At 35.1% G+C, this 20,500-nt stretch overlaps 1 protein-coding gene across 1 annotated transcript in view; it reads right to left on the reverse strand.

Annotated features, from left to right (window-relative positions):
• Window positions 1-235: 235 nt before the first annotated feature.
• The window catches only part of patj (PATJ crumbs cell polarity complex component), a 181,196-nt gene continuing 160,931 nt past the window's right edge, over window positions 236-20,500 (reverse strand). The window contains 8 exon segments of the mRNA XM_056447343.1: window positions 236-518; window positions 2,701-2,824; window positions 2,933-3,036; window positions 9,617-9,721; window positions 9,853-9,975; window positions 10,060-10,097; window positions 13,767-13,890; window positions 17,238-17,324. Coding sequence (XP_056303318.1) covers window positions 372-518; window positions 2,701-2,824; window positions 2,933-3,036; window positions 9,617-9,721; window positions 9,853-9,975; window positions 10,060-10,097; window positions 13,767-13,890; window positions 17,238-17,324 — 852 coding nt within the window. The 3' untranslated portion in view covers window positions 236-371.

Consider the following 20,500-nt stretch of genomic DNA (forward strand, 5'->3'; position numbering starts at 1 on the left):
AAATTCATCTACACTACATTTATTGCAAATAAATTGTGAAAATAAGGCGCGTTTGTCAGTGTACGTATACATTTAACCAAAAAATGGTGATAAATTCAAACTATCATTGTGTGTTAGTCTGTGTATTTCATCTACCACTATAATGCTTCCTCCAGGTCTTGAGTTACCAGCACTCATCTCAACGTTACCCATAATTCACCATCATAGCCACCCAGTGGAAAAGCTACAAACAAAGACGGCACAAGAATTTCCCTTTATGATCACATTTCGCATTGATGTTTGCACAAACAATAACAGGGCGGAGATGACTTTGTGGATTCAAAGAGTCTCTTTCGGACATGTGTGTGTTTTTTCAGTGCATGTAGTGTTTGTTAGGTGAGGACGGAGAGTGTGACGCTTCCCCTCTGCTTCTTCAATATGGCCACAGCCTGCTCGTGTGTGACGCCCTCCAGACTCTCTCCATTGACCGACAGGAGCTGGTCTCCGCGTTTCAGACGCCCGTCCACTGCTGCTGCCCCCTGGAGGAAAGGAGAAGAGGGTGGTTGAGTTATGTTGTTACATAAGATTGAGTTAATTAAAGATAATTAATTATAGCAAATTGAGTTCTCTCAAAGAAATCAAATGATGTTAATAGCAAGTGTGTGTTTGTATGGAGAGTATGAAGGGTCTGACATAAGTTTTTATCTCTGGATATGTCTGTGTGTGTGTGTTTAACGGAGCTCTGCGGCGCCCCCTGGTGGCCAGTCTCACACTTTCGCTAGATAATTCAATAATTTAGTTTTTTTCTTCAATATTTCCATGTATTTTTCAAAAAAAAAATATATTATAGAATTTTTAATCAAAGATTGTCATAATCAAATAAAATGAATTTAAATTATTTAATTTTACTTAACTTCAATTATTAAAAACAACATTTAATATTTTGTCATTAGTGACCCTATGTTGTAATTAACTTACTAAAAGGACTTTTACATTTAAGTTAAATAAAATTAAATAATTTAAAGTAACAACAAAAACCTTTAATAATATTTTTTTTTATGTTGCACTGGTATATTTAGGGCAAAAGCCAAAAATACATTGTATAAAACAAAAATTATTCATTTTCCTTTAGATTCAAAAGATTTTTTTAGCATAATGTAACATCATGAAGATATTTGGAAAACTTCCTACAGTAAATATATCAACATTTTCTTTCATTTTTTTTAGCAATATGCATTACTTAGATCTTTATTTGACAAATTTAATAATCATTTTTCCTGATTATTTACATTTTTCTAAACCCTCAGATTACAGATTTTCAATAGTTGTGTCTTGGCCAAATGACATCCAGTCCTAACAAATCATAGATCAATAGTAAGCTTACTTACTAGCATTCAAATTAAGGGGACAAATTGTCAAAATGCAATAATTTATTGTTTTAATAATTATTTTCCACATTTAACGATAGCGATATATATTTCGATATACGGTGTTAATGCTTTCAGATTTAAAAGAGTATCCCACCAATGACAGAAGCCACAAAAATTAGAGAGGTCATTATCATTTTCAGATGATAAATTTTCAGTTGCTGAAAATTCGGTCCATCTCTAAATATAAACACACTTCTAGATTCCCATTGTTGGACATTTTTGCTGTGTGATCGGCTCTTAGATCAATATAGAATATAAAAGTCCAGAGCTTATCACTGTTATTGACATACATTTTATTACGATTTGATATAATATAATTTCACGGCCCAGCCCTAATTCAAGTACATGTATAATGCTCAATTTCCAGAAATTGACCCTTATGACTGGTCACATATGACAACAAATAATTTCACACCTACAAAAAAAACTGTACTAAATCTAAAAATGTTAATATATATAAAAAATATCTAATGAGCTCTTAGACAACCAACAAAGACTTTAAATGTAGCCCACAAGTAACAACTTTCAACATGCTCAAAACCCCATAAAATTGCATTTAATAGAAAAAGAGCAGCATGAACATTTAACTAAATGTCTCGTTTTAAGATCTACAGAAGATTTTAAGTGACAATGACGTACATTATTAGCTTTTTATAAAGTATTGCATAAAAAGGAATTTGAATCACATCGGAAGAATCACATTTGTGATCCCTTCATGATTATTTGGTCACTTCGGAACCTCAAAACCTCTCCGCTTGCTTTCAATGTATGAAAAAGTGCAGCATGAACATTCTGCTAAACATCTTAATTTCAGCTCCACAGACAAGGGAAAAAAAACAGGTTTGGAACAACATAAGGGTATTTTTTTGTGTGAATACCATTACGAAATACCAATAACAAAAATGCAATTTCAATAATTGTTTCCATATTGAACGATAATGCTATATATTTCGATATAAGGTGTTAATGCTTCCAGATATAAAAGAGTATCCCAACAATGACTGAAGCCACAAAAATTAGAGGGTCCATTAAATGGCACAACATATTTTTGAATGATGGGTTTAAAACAACGTACAGGTATTTTTTCTGTAAATACCAATTTATTTCTTCAATATTTAATAACATAAATCAGAAAAGATCCTAATAATCCCTAAACAAAATAATCAGCATCATTTAAAAGATAACATGATTCTGAAATATGGGAAAAGTGCAGCGTGAACATTCTGCTAAACATCTTAATTTCGTTTATATTATAAGTGCATTAAGTGTCATTTAATGCTAAAGGAATCACCTTGCCGAAGACCGTTTTAACATAGATGGGAAGATCTCCATGAGGACTCCCAAATCCACCAACAATACTGAAGCCCAGGCCCTCGGAGCCCTTCTCCAGAGTGATGCTCTTCGGCTTGGGCGTCCTGTCAAAGTCACACACACAAACACACACACACAAGCAGAAAACAAATCATATACGATAAATTAAAAATATTGTAACAGAATGAAAAATTATGGGTGATGTCACTCACTCTGGTTCCACCAATCGGACCTCTGGGTTAGTGCTAGGGGCGGAGCTACTGGACAGACTCTCCACCTGACTGGCTATGGCACTGATGTTGGTGTCAGCAACCACCTGTCAATCATATATGGGCACCGTCAAACATCCTAATAAAAGCCAGTTTGAAACTAGACGAATGTGTGTGTAACTGTTTTTCCACCAATGACTGTCTGCCAGTAGATAACAGGAAACTGCTCTCTGTGTTTGTGTGTGTTTGGCATGGAAATGCATCCTAACAATCCTTTAATGTGTTTTTTTTTTGGCAACTGTCGGCAAATGTTTATCAAACCTCACCGGAATCAAAAATGTTTTTTTTTTCCTGTCATGTTTCATTTAAATGTTGCTCTTCCATTAAACTCTGGGCTGGCTATGAGGGCAGTGGCATGCTCATTTGCATATTTAATTAACGGCAAGGCAATTAAAAGTAAAAATACACAACAAAAAACAAAAGCTAATTAATGAAAGAGTCAACAACAACAACAACAGAGAAACACTCCCAAGTCATCAGACTCGCTATCTCACCTACTGAGAGAGAGAGAGGAAATGAAGAGAGACTAATAGAAAGAAAGAAAGAGTGAGAAAGAAAGTACAAGAAATAATAGTAGCGAAAAAAAATATTAATAAAAATAAAGCAAGAAAACAGATACCGATAAAAATGAAAGAACGAAAAAAGAAAAACAAACGGATAATAAGACAGTAAAAACTAAAATAAATATATACAGCTGAAGTTAAAATTATTCACCCTCCTGTGAATGTTCGTTTTCTTTTTAAATATTTCCCAAATGATCCAAGAAATTTTTTCACAGTATCTCCTAGAATATTATTTCTTCTGGAGAAAGTTTTATTTGTTTTATTTCGGCAAGAATGAAAGCAGTTTTTAATTAAAAAGAAAACATTTAAGGTCAATACTATGACCCCCCTTAAGCAATTTTTTGATTGACTACAGCAGGGATTCTCAACCGGTGGGCCTCAGCGATCCTGCAGGTGAGCCGCAAGATAGCTTAAAATTAACACTCAATATTATACTATAATTTTTGGATTTCATTAGTAATAAGCTCTATTAAAATGATTAAAGTAATGCACTTTCTCCTGTTCTCTGATTAATTACTTTAAACTTGGTGCAAAAACAGCCTCATGATCGCATCTGCAGCTAGTACACGCAAGTCTGTTCATTCACAATGCGTGAAGTGAAAGTAATTTTGGTTTTAACTATTTAATATATCTGTATAGTTGTCCAAATGAACGTCCTGTGAGTGTTTTATAATGGACGCGCACCCATACAGGAGGTTCTAGCGAGGCTCAATGGTGTTTTAGCCATAGAATGTAAAATAAACTTGTATAGTTTGTGAGCTTCAGACGTGCTCTGGTGGAGCTGTTCACGGTTCCTATCAGCGATCTCCCAATAATATCTATCTGCAAACTCAACGGCCATCAGATCAATGCTTTTCAACAGATGTAGAATGTTTTACTGTATTTTACATTTGCCAGTATATTTTTGAACAGTAGATACTGAACAGCAGATATTCCGTCAGAACAGTTTAAAGCAGAAGCTGGTCTTTTTCAATATCCCTGTTGACCTGTGGTTCTCTCATATATCTGTTAATAAATAAAGGTTTAAATGAGCATTTCATACAAACATTTTAGAGAAAATATCAGACAGGTGGGCCTTCAAAAATTGATCAGAGAAAGAAGTGAGCCCTGAAGTGAAACAGGTTGAGAACCCCTGGTCTACAGAATATAAAAAATAATAATAAAAAGAAAAAAAAATGCTAAAATTACAAATAAATAAATGAAATAATAATTCATTAAATAATAAATAAATTAAAACTGAAAATTAATTAAATGAATAAATATGTAAATAAAAATAATTAAGTAATTAAAATTAAATAAAAAATGCTTTTAATGTAGTTTAATGTCAGTTTTAATGTAGCTTGTAGGCAATTTGAAGGACTTTTAAACATGTTGCTATGTGGTTGCTAGCATGATATTAAGCCACTGTTGAGGTCTTGCTGTGCTGTTGCTAGGGGAGATACCACATTTTGATGATCACATTTTCCTGTTCTGCTACTCAGGAGTTACTACTGTAAATAACTTTTAGTTTATGATACATATTGTTTATTTTCTTCAATAATTTAACAGTACCTTCAGTTTTCACATTTTGACATCCTTTTAACACCCACTTTCCCCTCCCCACCCCAACAGCCGCAATTAGATGTTGCTCTCATCAATCCAGATAAATAATGTAAACTCGATAAATAAAGCACACATATGGAAAATAATAATAGTAAATAAATAAATAAAATAATGCAATAATAATAATAATAATAATAACAATAATAATACATAAATAAATCAAATAAGGTAATTACATTTTTACTGTGCGTCTCACCACAGTGACTTTATTTATCCTCCATAAATGCCAAGTAATATCCCCATCTTCTCTGATCAACATCCAATTCATCAAGTAGTCTATATGTCATTTTTTACCGTAATACCGTAACCCATTCTTGAAATGATGTTGACCCTGCTGAATGCCATCCACTCATAATGATTTGTAAATGACATTTATCATGTTGCTTTTAGTGTCACTGTTTTTATTATTATTTTTATACAAAAACCAACAACAATTAACAATAGTAATAACTAGGGCTACACGATATTGAAAAAAATTGACATTGCAATATTTTTTTCACTGCGATATAAATGCAATTTCTCCAGATGACTTGAACAGTTTATAAAGAATTCCTAATTTTAGAGTGGGATTAAAGTAACAAAAGATGCATATAAACAATTATTTATTATTTTCTAGGGAGTCAAACAGTATTCAGAAGCAGATATTAAATAATCACAGTATAATAATAATAATATTATTAACACTGTATCGTTTGAGTAAGTAATGATATAACGTTCAGTTAATCTTTAAGCTACAAACGTTTAATTTATTGTGCCCAAATAGCTCAAGTTTGCTTTAAATTCTTACAGTCAGGTATTGAGACACATGCAAATAAACTTTCACTCTAAGGGTAAAATATGAAATGACTCTACTATGTTGTAACTAATGTCTGGTATTGCAGACTCGCACACTGCGATATCGATGCTGAAACGATATATTGTGCAGTCATTGTAATAACTTTGTGTGTGTGTTTCCACAAAATAAACAAACAAACAAATTAATTAATAAAATTAAGTAAATTAACTAACAAATTAATAAACAAATAAAATAAATAAACAAACAAACACATAAAAATAAACAAACAAAATAAATAAATAAATAAATTATAACAAATAAATAACCCAAATACCTCAACAAATAAAAATAAAACATAAAATAAAAAAATACAGAAATAATATAAACAAACAACAAATAAATAAACAAACAAATAAAGTAAATGCATGAAAAACAGAAACAAAGTGGGAGAATTGGTGAGAGATAAACCCTTCGGCAGGGGGTGAAACACTAAACTTCTAAAAGAAAATGCACATGATCACAGCCAGAAAGACTAAAACCTAAAACAAACAAATAAACAAACTAACCAAACAATATACAACTGCCTGATTCCTGTGACATGAGTAATAGCACAGGGCATTACATATGTCCAATTAAACATATAGCAGAGAGAGAGAGAGAAAGAGAGAGAGAGGGAGAGAGGGAAAGAGTACAATCTCTCAAACCAGTGAAGAGGCAATGGATGAGAGAGAGAGGGAAAGAGAGAGAGAGAGAGAGAGAGAGAGAGAGAGAGAGAGAGAGAGAGAGAGCGAGAGAGAGAGAGCCAAACAATAATTGCTCTCTGAGCTGCTGTAATCAGGGCTTTGCAGGCTGGGCTCCCCTGTTTAAAAGCCCTGTGCATTCCTCCTGGAACCGCGCAGATAACAACACATTTGCATAAAGGACTGGGATTATCTGGCAACCCGCGCGCAACCGCCGCACAGCTGCACACAGCTGATAACAGCCCAGTGACACAGCACCAACCACATACATACACACACACACACACACACACACACACACACACACACACACACACACACACACACACTACTGTGAGTCCAAACAAACACCAGCTTACACATATACACAGCGCACTGTCCTTCGATACACTGACTCTGCGAACACACACTGATAACCGTACACAACATACACACACAGCAGCTCTGCTTAGTAATAATACAAGCGTGTATACACACATCATTGAAACCGCACCTACATGCAAAACCCCTACAATACTATATTTATAAATAGTGGTACTATGGTAATATCGTGGTATTTCTGAAAATAGCCATTTTTTTCTGTATTGCAGTTTCATCTGATATCTACCAGCTAATGTGAAGCTCATATCAAGGTGGTAGTGGTCTACGTAAACATTTCAGGGGATTAAGAAGAAACGTAATGACTGACTCCTAAAACATTTGAAATAAACATTGAGGATATTGAGCACTGCACTAGACGGGTCATATTTCGGCGCCAGCGGTTTCTTTAAAAGCTTTGGTTCAACCCACGGATTCCCTGTGCTGCGATCCTGTTAACAAGTCTCTAAATCACATTACCTAATGTGAGTTCCCTCATTAGGTAGCTAGTGAGCGAGAACACTGTGGCTAATTTGAATTGTGGGCGCGCTCTTGAAAGTCTTGGCACTTTGTTTATTTAGTTCTTGCCAAACTGTTTAGAGAGTCTGTAAAATATTCCAGTGTGTAAACAAAACATGAGGTTTCACAAATAGCTGGGTGTATGTTTGCGAAATGTTACAGAAGTTGTATTGCAACACTAGGGGGCACTACTGCTACAGCATGTTTTTTTGTGTGTTTCAGGTCAATTAACGTTAAATTGAAGCGATAATCTGAATAAAACTTTTTGAGATGTTAAAATAAGATACGTTAGAAATAGGGATGCACCGAAACAAAAATTTCCAATTGCAATAACAGAATTTTTGGGAGCCGATACCTCATATATAGGCATACATCGATTATATATACACACAGTGGTCAGTCATTATTCGTGGAAGTTACGTTCTTAAATTAACTCGCAATAGGCGAAATCCACGAAGTAGTCCGCTTTATCTTTTTACAAATATTATTAATGTTTTAAGGCTGTAAAACCCCTCACTACACACTTTATACACTTTATACACTTTTCCCAGACAGGTAAGAACATTTTCACACTTTTCTCTCTTGTTTAAACACTCTCAAAGTCGAAACCTTCGCAGAAAAATAAGTCCAGTATTATAAAATGAAACCAAAGATCAAAACCATTTGATCTTCATTTATTTATTCAGTAATGGCGCTCAGTTTCTGTCACTGTTTGTTTAGCCTGCATTAATGCATTCAGTGTAAAGCTGCACAATTAAACATTAAAAGATTGTGATCTCAATTCAAACCGGCGCAACATGAACGATAAATGATAATGATCTGCATATGTTTATTAATCCTTCAAAGCGCTGCATTTAAATCTGCGTTTGATCGAGAGAGATTCAGTTTTACACTTTTTCAGTTAGTTACATACAATTAAATAACAGAAGTACAGAGAGAATAGTTTATTGTTCAGATATAAACACTAATGCTTATGGTAAAGAGTAAAATCACTGTTTAATGGAACTTGACGCTGGTGAATGTTGTAGCAATTACATTGTGTAACCAATGGGTGGCGACAAACAAACATCAAAATTGTGTCACTGAATCGTTTTTCAAAAATGATCCACCTATAATCAAACATGATGTTTTATGTGTGAATTGATGAATCATTAAATGAAAATAAATATGATGTGTTGTAGAAGATTTAGCAGATCATTTTTCTTATTGAATATTTTCTTTTTTTCAGCTGTAGTTTGTTCTTGATTTTTATTTTATTAAAATTACAGGTTCTAAGTTCTGTTTGTTAAAACCAATGGTTTTTGCAATAATATGTTTGTATAAATGGAAAGCAAATGACATTTGTCTCCTCCCTTTTTTGCTGATGCGAAAAATGGTCCGACTCAAAAACTGCAGTGTGATCTGAACCGTGAGATTTGTGATGCGTTATATCACTAACAGCCACACAACTTCTACCTTCCTTTAGCATGTCACGAACAGTACAACTTTGTGTGGGACGGTTAGCATCTTCCTCTTTCCATCTTCCTTTTGGGTGTTACCGCAGGTGTCTTTGAAGAGCACTGATTGGTTTGGGAGGTTGGTGAGATTGGGGGGCCCTAATATTAACTATGGGGGCCTCAAAACAGCGTGCGCCCTTAGAATCGCTCTTATCCCCCCACTGCCACCCCCTAGCGGCGCCCCTAAGTATATACAGTAGTGTTCTTCTAACAGAAATAATATTGACATAAAATAAAAATGCATGTTCAATAAAGTGTATTTGTGTATTAAGTGTTTGTTGTCTTTTGTGCATCATGTCACATCATATGACAACTGCCAGGAAAAAAATATAGACAGGAATTATATTTGTATCAGGCTGAACTGATATAGAGGCCAATAAATATTGCATCACTAGTAAGAATGCATGTTAAATTATGACTGAACAGTTATTGAAAAATTGCATGCATGTACTTGCATAAAGTTATGTTATTTAGTCAAAATAGTTTCTTTGCTTGGTCATCACACACTACACCACTGCAAATATATGCAATCTACCAAACGTTAATCGCCAATTTGTGTAGCGTTAAATGCATACCTGAAGGATGATGGCGCCGTAAGCATTCTTCAGCATATTTACTACATCCGCATGAGTCAAGCCATCCAGAGATTGAGAATTGATGCTCACAATCCTGTCACCTACCTAGGAGAGAAAAAAATGCTCACTGATAAAAACCCAATCTCCAGCGGTGCCCTTCACACCCAAAAACCAGCATAATGCTAAATCGATAACTCTCAGAAAACTGACAGAAGCGAATGGCAAGGACAACGTACTTTGAGGCGATGTGTCTTGGCAGCCACACCGTTGGCCTGGATCATGGCGATGAAGATAGGGATGTCGCCTAGTGGACTGCCCTTTCCACCCGCTATACTGATGCCCAGAGCATCTGTGGGACCCTGAGAGAGATAGTCACTGTTCAATCTGCACTCAAAACAAAACTCACACACTGTATATGGAGTAGTATTCAGAGGATATCTTACCCGCGTGATCTCCACTGTACGGACACCTGGCTCTGTCACTGAATGGATAAAAAGTCAGTCACTAACTTTCTAATGACAAGTTAAAATGCAATTTTGTTCATTTGAAATTAGCTACTCAGTGGTTTCTTGAAGAAACTGATGGCAGTAGATTTATTGTAGGTTGGAACTATTACTATTATTATTACATGGCTGTATGGAACACTTGATTCTGAATAGTCAGTCGCTACATTCCAAGGTATATTATTCTCAGATAACAACTGCTGAAATTAAAATCACAAGCTTATCTGGGCACTTCGAATCATCTTGATCATAAGTGAATACATTCACATCCATGTATTTACTGCTGTTTTTAACTGTTTAGCGCCATCTTGTGGCCATAATATATAGGTTAGTGCATGCTCCCTTCAACTCATTTTTGTTTCTGTCTGCTTGGATCTCAATTAAGGAATTAATATACACGATTTCCACTTAGTGTTTTGTGTCTACTTTTAATGGTTTGTGGCAAGAAGCCATGTAATAAGTGGAATAAAATACATCCAGGCAATGGTTTTCTCAGAATAAACTCCACTTTTGTAAACTAGTGCTCCACTTTACGTCGGGCTGCCGATAAGTCTGGTTTTATTCTGCGATAACAACTGCCTGGATTTACTTTATGCCTTACTTAACATGCTTTTTTTTAAGTGATCAACCGCACTGAGACCCTTGCCTCATATTTTGTCATGCTCTACATTACATTAGTGCACATGTGGCAAGTTCAGTTCCTGGAGAGCTATAGTCCTGCAGAGTCTATTTCCAACACTGCTTCCACACACCTGTAGTTTTCAAATAAGTCTAAAAACCTGAAGCCAAACTATGCAGTTTGACAAGAAGATTCAAGGCAAAACATGGTCTTAAATGGTCCAGAACGGGGGTGACCAAACTTTTTCTCATGAAGGGCCAAAACCAACCTTGATTGAGGCTAGTGGGCAAAAGGTAAATATGCTGTAGTTGCCATAGGTAATTTTGTAAATTATTTAGTAATATTTAAAAATAACTAGAAAACATTGTTTAATATTAACAAATACAGCAACATTTGTCTACATTTTATAAATAAACTTATTACAGTAAAAAAAAAAAACATTTAAAACAGAATGGAGTTACAGTAGTTTTTGCTTTGATTTGCTCACTGAAGTCTTCTGCATAGTCCTCTATCCGTCAAGTGACATTGTTTACTCTTCTCAGATGGGATGGTGGGCCAAATTAAAGGTTACAATGGGCCAACTTTAGCTTGCAAGCCCTACTTTGGCCATCTCTGATCTAGAATCTGGGCAATTTATGCATAATTTCTGTCGAGATAACAATCTGGCCGTGAAAAGGGCAAATTTTAAAAAATGCCCTTAAAATGCATATGAGACTAATATATATGCAATCGTTCAAACCACTTGAGGAGGTGGTCTGGGACACATTACAGATGAAACTGGCCAGGTTTAAAAGCATATGATCATTAAAACCTCTTTTGCTAATTTTATTTTGATGTGAGAGAAAGGTATAGGCTAGACATAGTCAGATAACAGCTCTAATGCAAAATAGGGTTGTCAAAAGTATGTCAAGAGTTCGGTACCAATCGACATTGGCTCAGAAACGTCTGTGATTGACTATGAAGGTCATCAGTTCACCACTGTTTACCAAGTGCAAACACAGATACATAGACATGAAGCATTTCAAAGCCACGTAGATCAGTCGATTCATCAGCGAATTGCTCATGTCAGCTCATAGACAGATCAGCTGATCTACACGAACTCGATACTTTTAAAGCCAAATACAACGGTAACGGCCCACATTACAGCTTAGAATGTTTGCTTCATTTTATTTTTTCATTTTATTTGATTTTTGGCCTGTTATTAACAGTTAAGCAATGTTAAATTAATATTTAATAACAGCATTATAAACAGAGACACATGGTGGTGCCTCATTCAGTTTTTCAATTCCATTCATCTTTATTTCTATAGCGCTTTTACAATGTAGATTGTGTCAAAGCAGCTTAACATAGAAGATTATCGTAAATTGAAACGGTGTCAATCCAGTTTTCTTCATCTGTGAATGAAGAAAGGAAAATATTGTGTTTCTTTTGTTTCTGAATGTTTTGTTTTTAGGAGAGTAGGTTATACAAACATGAATGTAAACCATTTACAACTTAGAATGATGTCTTGCAGATATCTGTACAACAAAAATAAATGTTTCATTTTGCGTATGACAGTAATCGAGGAGCAGAGAATCGTGTTTTACTGGAACACGGGTGAATAAGCCTCCTGTAGCCTACATATGAAATCATTCATAGGCTGAATAACATAGTTTCACTAGAAAATAATAACAATTAATACATAAAATGTTGTGTATGTGATGCTAATGCTTTAGTCAACATAACCTGGTTAAAATTGCATATAGTGCAAGACTCTAAGACGGAACTGTTTTCACAAATTTATCCCATCGGAGAAAAAGGATGAAAAGCCGGCAGCTAGCTCTCTGCAACTCTTACATGGTCACCTACTGAAGCCAAGCAGGGCTGCAGCCGGTTAGTACCTAGATGGGAGACCACATGGGAAAGTCAGGAAGCTGCCCGAAGTGGTGTTAGTGAGGCCAGCAGGGGGTGCCCAAGTCTGTGTGGGCCCCAGTATAGTGAAGGGGACTCTATACTGCTCAGTGAGCGCCATCTTTCAGATGAGACCTTAAACCAAGGTCCCGACTCTCTGTGGTCGTGAAAAATCCCAGGATGTCATTCGAAAAAAAGTAGGGGTTTAACCCCAGCATCCTGGCCAAATGTGCCCACTAACCTCTGTCCATTATGGCCTCCTAACTATCCCCATATCATAATTGGCTTCATCACTCCGTCTCCTCTCCAACAATCAGCTAGTGTGTGGTCTGGCGAAATATGGCTGCTGTCGCATCATCAAGGTGGATGCTGCACACTGGTGGTGGATGAGGAGATTGTACCCCAGCGTGTAAATTGCTTTGAGTGTCTAGAAAAGCGCTATATAAATGTAAGGAATTATTATTATTATAATTATGAAGTGTCCAGATGTAAACAGATCCCTAGAAAAAGTCCAAAAGTGCATTCCAATGGATTGCATTCATAATAGAAATTCTCATATGGTCGAATGGGTTCAAAAAGCCTTACTTGTGATATACTGACCTAATATGTGATCATAATTGGATGTTTTGTGAGAAGGCAAACTAAAACTAACTCTTAATTCCTCACTGCATTACAAACTGCTGAACAACTTGAATTGAAATACTCTAATATAGGTGTCCAAACCCCAAAAACAAGCAAATCAAGGTCTTCAAAATCACTCTGTGTCCATCCCAAATTGTACCCCAAGCCCTTGTAGTCTTCCCGCTGAGTTTACACACTCATCACTTATGCATTATTTATGCAAAACAGCTACAAATGGGGACCTGCGAGCAACTTTCTGAAAGGTAAAATTATGAATACCCTTCTGTCTCACGCACATAAAGGGCATAAATGATCATTTATTCATCCTGCGCTTGTTCCAAACCTGAGCTTCTTCCTCAAGAGGCAATTTGGGACAGGTTCTAGAAACATCTAGTTGGACATGACTGGAACTAAACTCTGCAGGACAGTTCTTCCGCCTGGAGAGGCAACTAAAGTAACCTGTTGTTCTAAGGCTGATTTATAAGGCTGTTTCCTGGTGTTGTGGTGAGAGGAGTACCTGTGCTTTTGCTATTAGGCTCGGCAATGTTTCGGCTGTTGTTGTTGGGGGTTTGAGATGCGGGTGGGGCCACAGTAGGGGGTGTAGGTGTCGGGGTGCTGCTGCTGCCACTCGCATGGCTCATCTAAAAGACAAAAAGAGATAGCTGAAGGTGCTGTCCCACACAAACATACCATAGATGTGTCCAGAGACCACAAAACCAGTCATAAGTGTCATTTTCTGGAAATAAATAAGTAAATATTTTTTTTTAGGATTGAACAGTTTTTGGACAACTGTTAAATCAAAAATCTAAACTTGAAGAAAATCATGTTTACTATTGTATTAAGTAATTAAGTAATATTGTAAATTAAGCTCTTAGTAATGCACTTCACTTAGCCAAAATTGAGTTTTGATATATTTAAGATGAGTGAATTGACAAAATATTAATATTCTAATGATTTTTGTTTGAATAATGCTTTGTTTGATGGGTTGGTGTTCGATTTTCAATTTTGTACCGGTAAGTCTTTCCAAGTAAATCATACATTTTTACCAGTTTAGTAAAAATGGGTCACATTTGCATTATTTGTGGACTAAACAGAGTTTAAACAGGCCCATAGCCAGAATTGTCCAAAACTCGTCCATAACTTAAGGCTCATTTGTCCAATTTTGACTGCTACAGTATGCCATCATAAATAGTGAAAATAAAAAGGCATTAAAACCATCTGAATCCTCTGTCGGCTGTCGCTTTGGTGTGACTTCAGCTAATCAGTTTTACACAATGCTAACAAATATTTTTCATGAGTTCAACATCCAGCTGTGCAAGAAAACTTACTATCTGACGTAAGAGATCACTTCTTACACTACTGCACTGTTTTTAAATAAAGAAAACATTTTACAAGTAACTGTTATTCTAAACATTGCACCTCATTCTTATTATTTTGGCTATTGTTGTCATCCATAAATTTTCAAATGTACATTTTTTTTACAAGATAGGCTATAAAAAATTGTTATTCTCTACATTATCATTTGTATTAGTATTATTACGATTGAACTTTTTTTATTCTTCTAATTGAAGAAAGTTGAATGTGCCGGCCAGTTTGTTATTTGATTAATAAATGATAATAGGTCAATTTAAAAGTTTTTAATATAAAACTTGAATAGACTCCTACTTGTCTAATGATATATGATGTGATAAATTGTTTTTTTTTTTAAATAAATATATATATTTTTCCCTATTTCTTTATTCTAAATCTTTAGGAAATATTTTGGTACATCAAAAAGTGTGGATGACCATCCCACAGGCTAATCTAGCTAAAAACTAATGTCACTAAAATGTAATAAAATTACATAGAAAATGAGGCGAATTACAGCAAAAAGATCCACTTTTTGAAAAAAAAAGGACCACCCCTTTCACCAGACGGGCTACAGGCCTGTTAAATGGGTGTTCTTTAAAGCAGTGTTTTGGCTATAGTTGCTAAGTGCTCACTTCTCTCAACACAGGAAAACGACATGCTTCTTCTTGTTGTCTTAAACCCCCTCTTTTATGAATTTTGATTAACTTTCTTTTTCTGTTCCCCAAATACTTGACTATCATGTCTCATTTGTGCTAGAGTATAATTATTAGGGATGTCCCGATCAGGTTTTTTTGCCTCTGAGTACGAGTCATTTGAGTTTGAGTATCTACTGATACCGAAACTCGATCCGATACTTCTATAATACATTAAAATATAAATAAAGAAGAGTGAAGAAACAGATCCAGGATGTTCCTTATTTTTTTATTTAATTCACCTTATTTTAACGTTCATCAACTCTGTTAACAAACAGAGCACTTCTGTGAGGTAGCTTGTACAATCAAGTAATAAATAACATCAATTCTTCATTTCTGGACTTTAGTGCAACGGTAAATCTAATATAAAAACAAATAGCTCCTCATAATACCCGGCAGGCAATCCCAAGTTTACACATCTCACAGTTCGCTTTGGCAATGTTGTTGTCATCAACTTTATAATACCTATAGACCGCAGACGTACTCGCATTTTCCGCTTCGGTGTACTACTTTGCCAGCATTTAACCAATAGTGTCTCTGCAACAATATCAAGCTGCACATGTTGCTGTTTCTTTGTCAAGAAAGAGGTCTAACGCTGTGCCTCCGCATAACTATAGATGTGTTAAAAAATAATGAGAATATATTAGAGTTCTGATCAGGAGGTAACGTCTGATTCCAATCGAGTCTGAAACCGCTTGATTAGATCTGGACATCCCTAATAAATATAAAACCTGAAATATTTAAAATTTGACTTTGTTTATTTGAGCTTATTTATTTGAGTGCGAGCTGTCCTGCCAGCCTCACATTACCTTGTTCTATTTGTCCTATTACAATTCGTTTTGTTCTATATAAAGAAATTCACTTCATTTAAACACTTTGTGAATTCAAATATGCGATTCTGTTATTTTAAGCATGTAACTTCGATTTCTAAAACAATTTCAGAACACTGTGTTGAACTTTATTTTTCATTCTTGTTTAATTTTAAGTACATCAATCACTTTCCTGCTTATTTCTGATTTGGACATGATTCTTTTTTTGCTAAATGTTATGCTGCTTTAATCAAAATATTGAGAAAATCATATTCAAAATTGTCCAAAGTAAGTTCTTAGCAATGTCACATTACCAATCCAGTATTGAGAGTTCTGATATATTCACGATAGGCAAATTAACTAAATATATTCATGAACATACTTAATATTCTAATGACTTTTGGCATTAATATTGACCACTAGACCAATGTGGTCATGTCATTGACCCATGAACATTTCCTGCTTGTTATCAAACTGCAACAAGAGCCAATTCAATCATAACTTAATGTTAAAACAGCTAACGTAACATCATTTATCAATAGGTGGCTCTTTTTGGATTCTCGGAAGCTTTAGAAATATAAAATGTAAAACAGAAAATACATTGGGACCATTGTTATTGTTTAAATCCCTTAAAATGGTCTATACCAAGGGTCACCAAACTTGTTCCTGGAGGGCCGGTGTCCTGCAGATTTTGGCTCCAACCCTAATCAAACACACCTGAACAAGCTAATCAAGGTCTTACTAGATATACTTGAAACATCCAGGCAGGTGTGTTGAGGTAAGTTGGAGCTAAATCCTGCAGGGACACCGGCCCTCCAGGACCGAGATTGGTGACCCCTGGTCTATACAATGTATTTTTTACTACTGCCAAAACATACCCATGCAACACAAGACTGGTTTTGTGGTCCATCCACACAAACACTCATGCAAAAACACATGCATACATCTCGGTTAGTGACATGCTGGTTGGTTTTTTCAGGCAACCAGGATCAGTAACACACACACAGATGCCCATGCCGCTGGTCCTCCCATCTGCTAACATGCACTAGTGATTGGATTAGAGTTGGACATGCTGGACTTCTGGTTTTAAAGCACAGCGGGGAAGCCCAAACGAAGCGTGGGGTGCCGGCTACACACCTGACTTCCCTGGGAGGTGCGTCTGGAAGAGATCCAGGATGCAGCCTTCAGTCGGCCCAGCTCCAGCAGCACCTTTCCCCTGGCGCACTGCAGGATCACAGCACACACAGCTTTGTATCCCGCCTGTATCCTCTCGCTTTCACATACTTTGAGAATCTTTACACACAATGCAGGATCCACAGTGCCTGACTCAAGCCAACGCCTTTCAAGATCAAGTCCACAGGGAAGGTGAAGCCAAACAACAGCGCTTCAATGCAACCCCTTTGAAGCCAACATTTCCCATAATTCCACTGACTGACGGAATACTGGAGCCTCTTTAAGTGTTTAGAATGAAGCTATCATTAAAGTCTGTGTGAACCAGAAGATGCTGAGACTTTTATTTCAGTATGTTGATGTACTTCTAACTGAAATAGAATATTGAGCAGGGGGCGGGGCTTACTTTTTGTGCATCATTCCCTTATAGCAAACTAATGGTAAGAGGGGTGGGGTTAAAACTCTTGTGGCTGATGCATCAAGCTGACATCATCAGAGAAGCACCGCCCACTCCAAATGTGGAAGCAAGTTGTCAGATTTCATTAAAGATTACCAAAACAAACATAATTTTTTTGAGTTGATTAACTTGCACAGATGAATTGTTCAAGGATTAACAACTACGCTAGCAAAATAAACATTGTAAATTTAGATTTTATTTAGAGTTTAAGACTTTTTAAAAAGTGTTGCAGCCCTTATAAAAATACTACAGTAATTTCTAGTAAATACTACAGTGTTATTGAACCATACTATAGTAAAGTATTGAAATTACAATGGTCCCTCGCTATAACGCGGTTCACCTTTCGCGGTCTCGCAGATTTTTTTGTGTGCAACTTAAGTTTTTTTTTTTTGTTTTTTTTTTACAACGCATTGTGTTCTGCATTCTGATTGGCTGTAGGCCATTGTCAATCAATCTCCTCCATGTCTCCTGTACAGTACAGAATGCATTCAGCTTGCTAAATTAACATAAATCTTCAATCGCTAGCAGTGTGAGTTTCAACAAGGATGCAAAAAGGGTTGTAACTGTCCGCAGCAAGACCATAGTAAAGGGGAACGAATGAGATTGAGTCACCGTATGAGTCACGCAACGCCATGCAAACATAGGTTTCCATTAGGGTACGCACACCGGCGCTGCAAGTCGGCGGCTGTCTGAGGTGCCCATCTATGACTCAGGGCTGATTCCTACTTCTGTGTTGACGCAGAAGTTTAACTCAGCCTTCAGGACACTGTTCATATTTCTGCCACGCCACAGAGCGCCATCTGAATAATTTCATTTCAAATAACATGCAAATGTGCGTGTCTGTGTTTGCGTCTAACAACAGGTTTAGATCTTTGGTTTCATTGTATAATACTGGACTTATTTTTCTACAAGTGTTTGAACTTTGAGAGTGTTTAATCAAAAGAGAAAAGTGTGAAAATTTTTTGCCTGTCTAAGAAAAGAGTGTGTGTGTGTGTGTGTGTGTGTGTGTGTGTGTGTGTGTGTAGTGGGGGGTTTACAGCCTTAAAACATCTATAATAATTGTAAAAAATAAAGCTGTCTACTTTGCGGATTTCGCCTATTGAGGGTTATTTTTAGAACGTAATTCTGGCGATAAATGAGAGATCACTGTAATCTGTTGTGATTTTACCATTGCAATGGTTAAACAACCATAGCAATATAAACAAATGATCCAATACAGTAGTTTTTACTATAATGTACTACAATACACCACAGTTTACTGTAGTAAAAAGTAAAGCATTCTACAGTTATTCAGATCACTATAGTTAAAACAGCAGTATGCTCGAGCATTCATTAACTATTATTTTTGTGACTTACACATTTACAATAATATATGGTATAAAAAAAACTTATCATAAGCTTACTTATTATAATAGTATTTATTATAAATTACTATAGTATTTGTTCTGGTAGAAGATGGTGTCACAAACGGACACTTTTATAAAATGTATAATAAATACAATATTTTGTTTTCATATCTTTATTATAATGTGTAACTCAGAGATGATTATTTTGTTTATATTTTGTATGGGAAAAAGATGTTCTTTATTAACATTTTAAGTTGTTTTATTATCATTAGCAGTATAGAGTCTCTATACAATGAAAATACATTACTATCATTTATAAACATAAATAAATATACAGTGCTCAGCATATATGAGTAAACCCCCCACAAATCTCTCATTTAAATTCATATTTTTAATAGGAAGCTTTACAACATTATATTTGTGCATATACATTAGATTAGTCAGTACTGGAGCTAATCTAACAAAATGGCTTACGATAATGGTCCAAAAACTAGCACAGCCAAATTTATATGTTGTAGAAAATATCGAATACAAAAAAATTAAACAAATAAATAAATAAATAAAATAAATAATTCAATTTGGTTGAAATGTTGTAGTTTGTCATTTGTTTTGCAATATTTTGCATGAATTTAAAAATATTATCTTTCCATTTCTAAAGATGTTCTGTCACTAAAATATTATTTTAATAAATATATCTGTTTAATAAATCTGTTTTGTTCAAATGCACCAATATATATATATATATTACTCATATTCACTGAGAAATGAATAAAAATATGCATCTTCAAAATGGGGTGTACTCAATTATGCTGAACACTGTATAAACATGTTTTTAGCACCAATAGTATTTTATTATATACTTGCATCAAAACATCTGATTTTGCTGTCTGCATGAAATTAAATGTACATTAAGTGATTTACAAGTAATGTTTTATGTAACATTAATGAAATTATGGCATAATGTAGTGCTTTTATTGAACATTTATGTAAAAATTCATCAACATACTTGTTTTAGCCTGTCCTAAGTAAAAAATATGAATAAGTGACAATAAAAAAGTCATTGCTAACAAATGGGTAAAAATCAGTGGCTTGAAGAAAAAGTACAATCATTTAAAGTGACAATTAATTGCACTGTGATCATTAAATGGAGACTTTTAATATGTATTCAGCATATTCTTGTTGTAAATATGACAGATTTGTTTGGAAATATAAACTATTGTTACACTGAATTAAATAGTATGTAGAATGATTCCTGACTGATAAACTAATAAACACTGTAATATACTTATATTTTTACTACAGTAATATTTATGTATAAAATAAGGATTTAAAAAAGATAACTTAACATATAATTAATTTATATTGTGGAGGTAAATGACAAGGTGTCAATAAAATACAGTTAAACGGACCAACGGTTTGGGCTTGAT

Source organism: Danio aesculapii, chromosome 22, assembly GCF_903798145.1.
Source record: "Danio aesculapii chromosome 22, fDanAes4.1, whole genome shotgun sequence".
NCBI classification, from domain to species: Eukaryota; Metazoa; Chordata; class Actinopteri; order Cypriniformes; family Danionidae; genus Danio; species Danio aesculapii.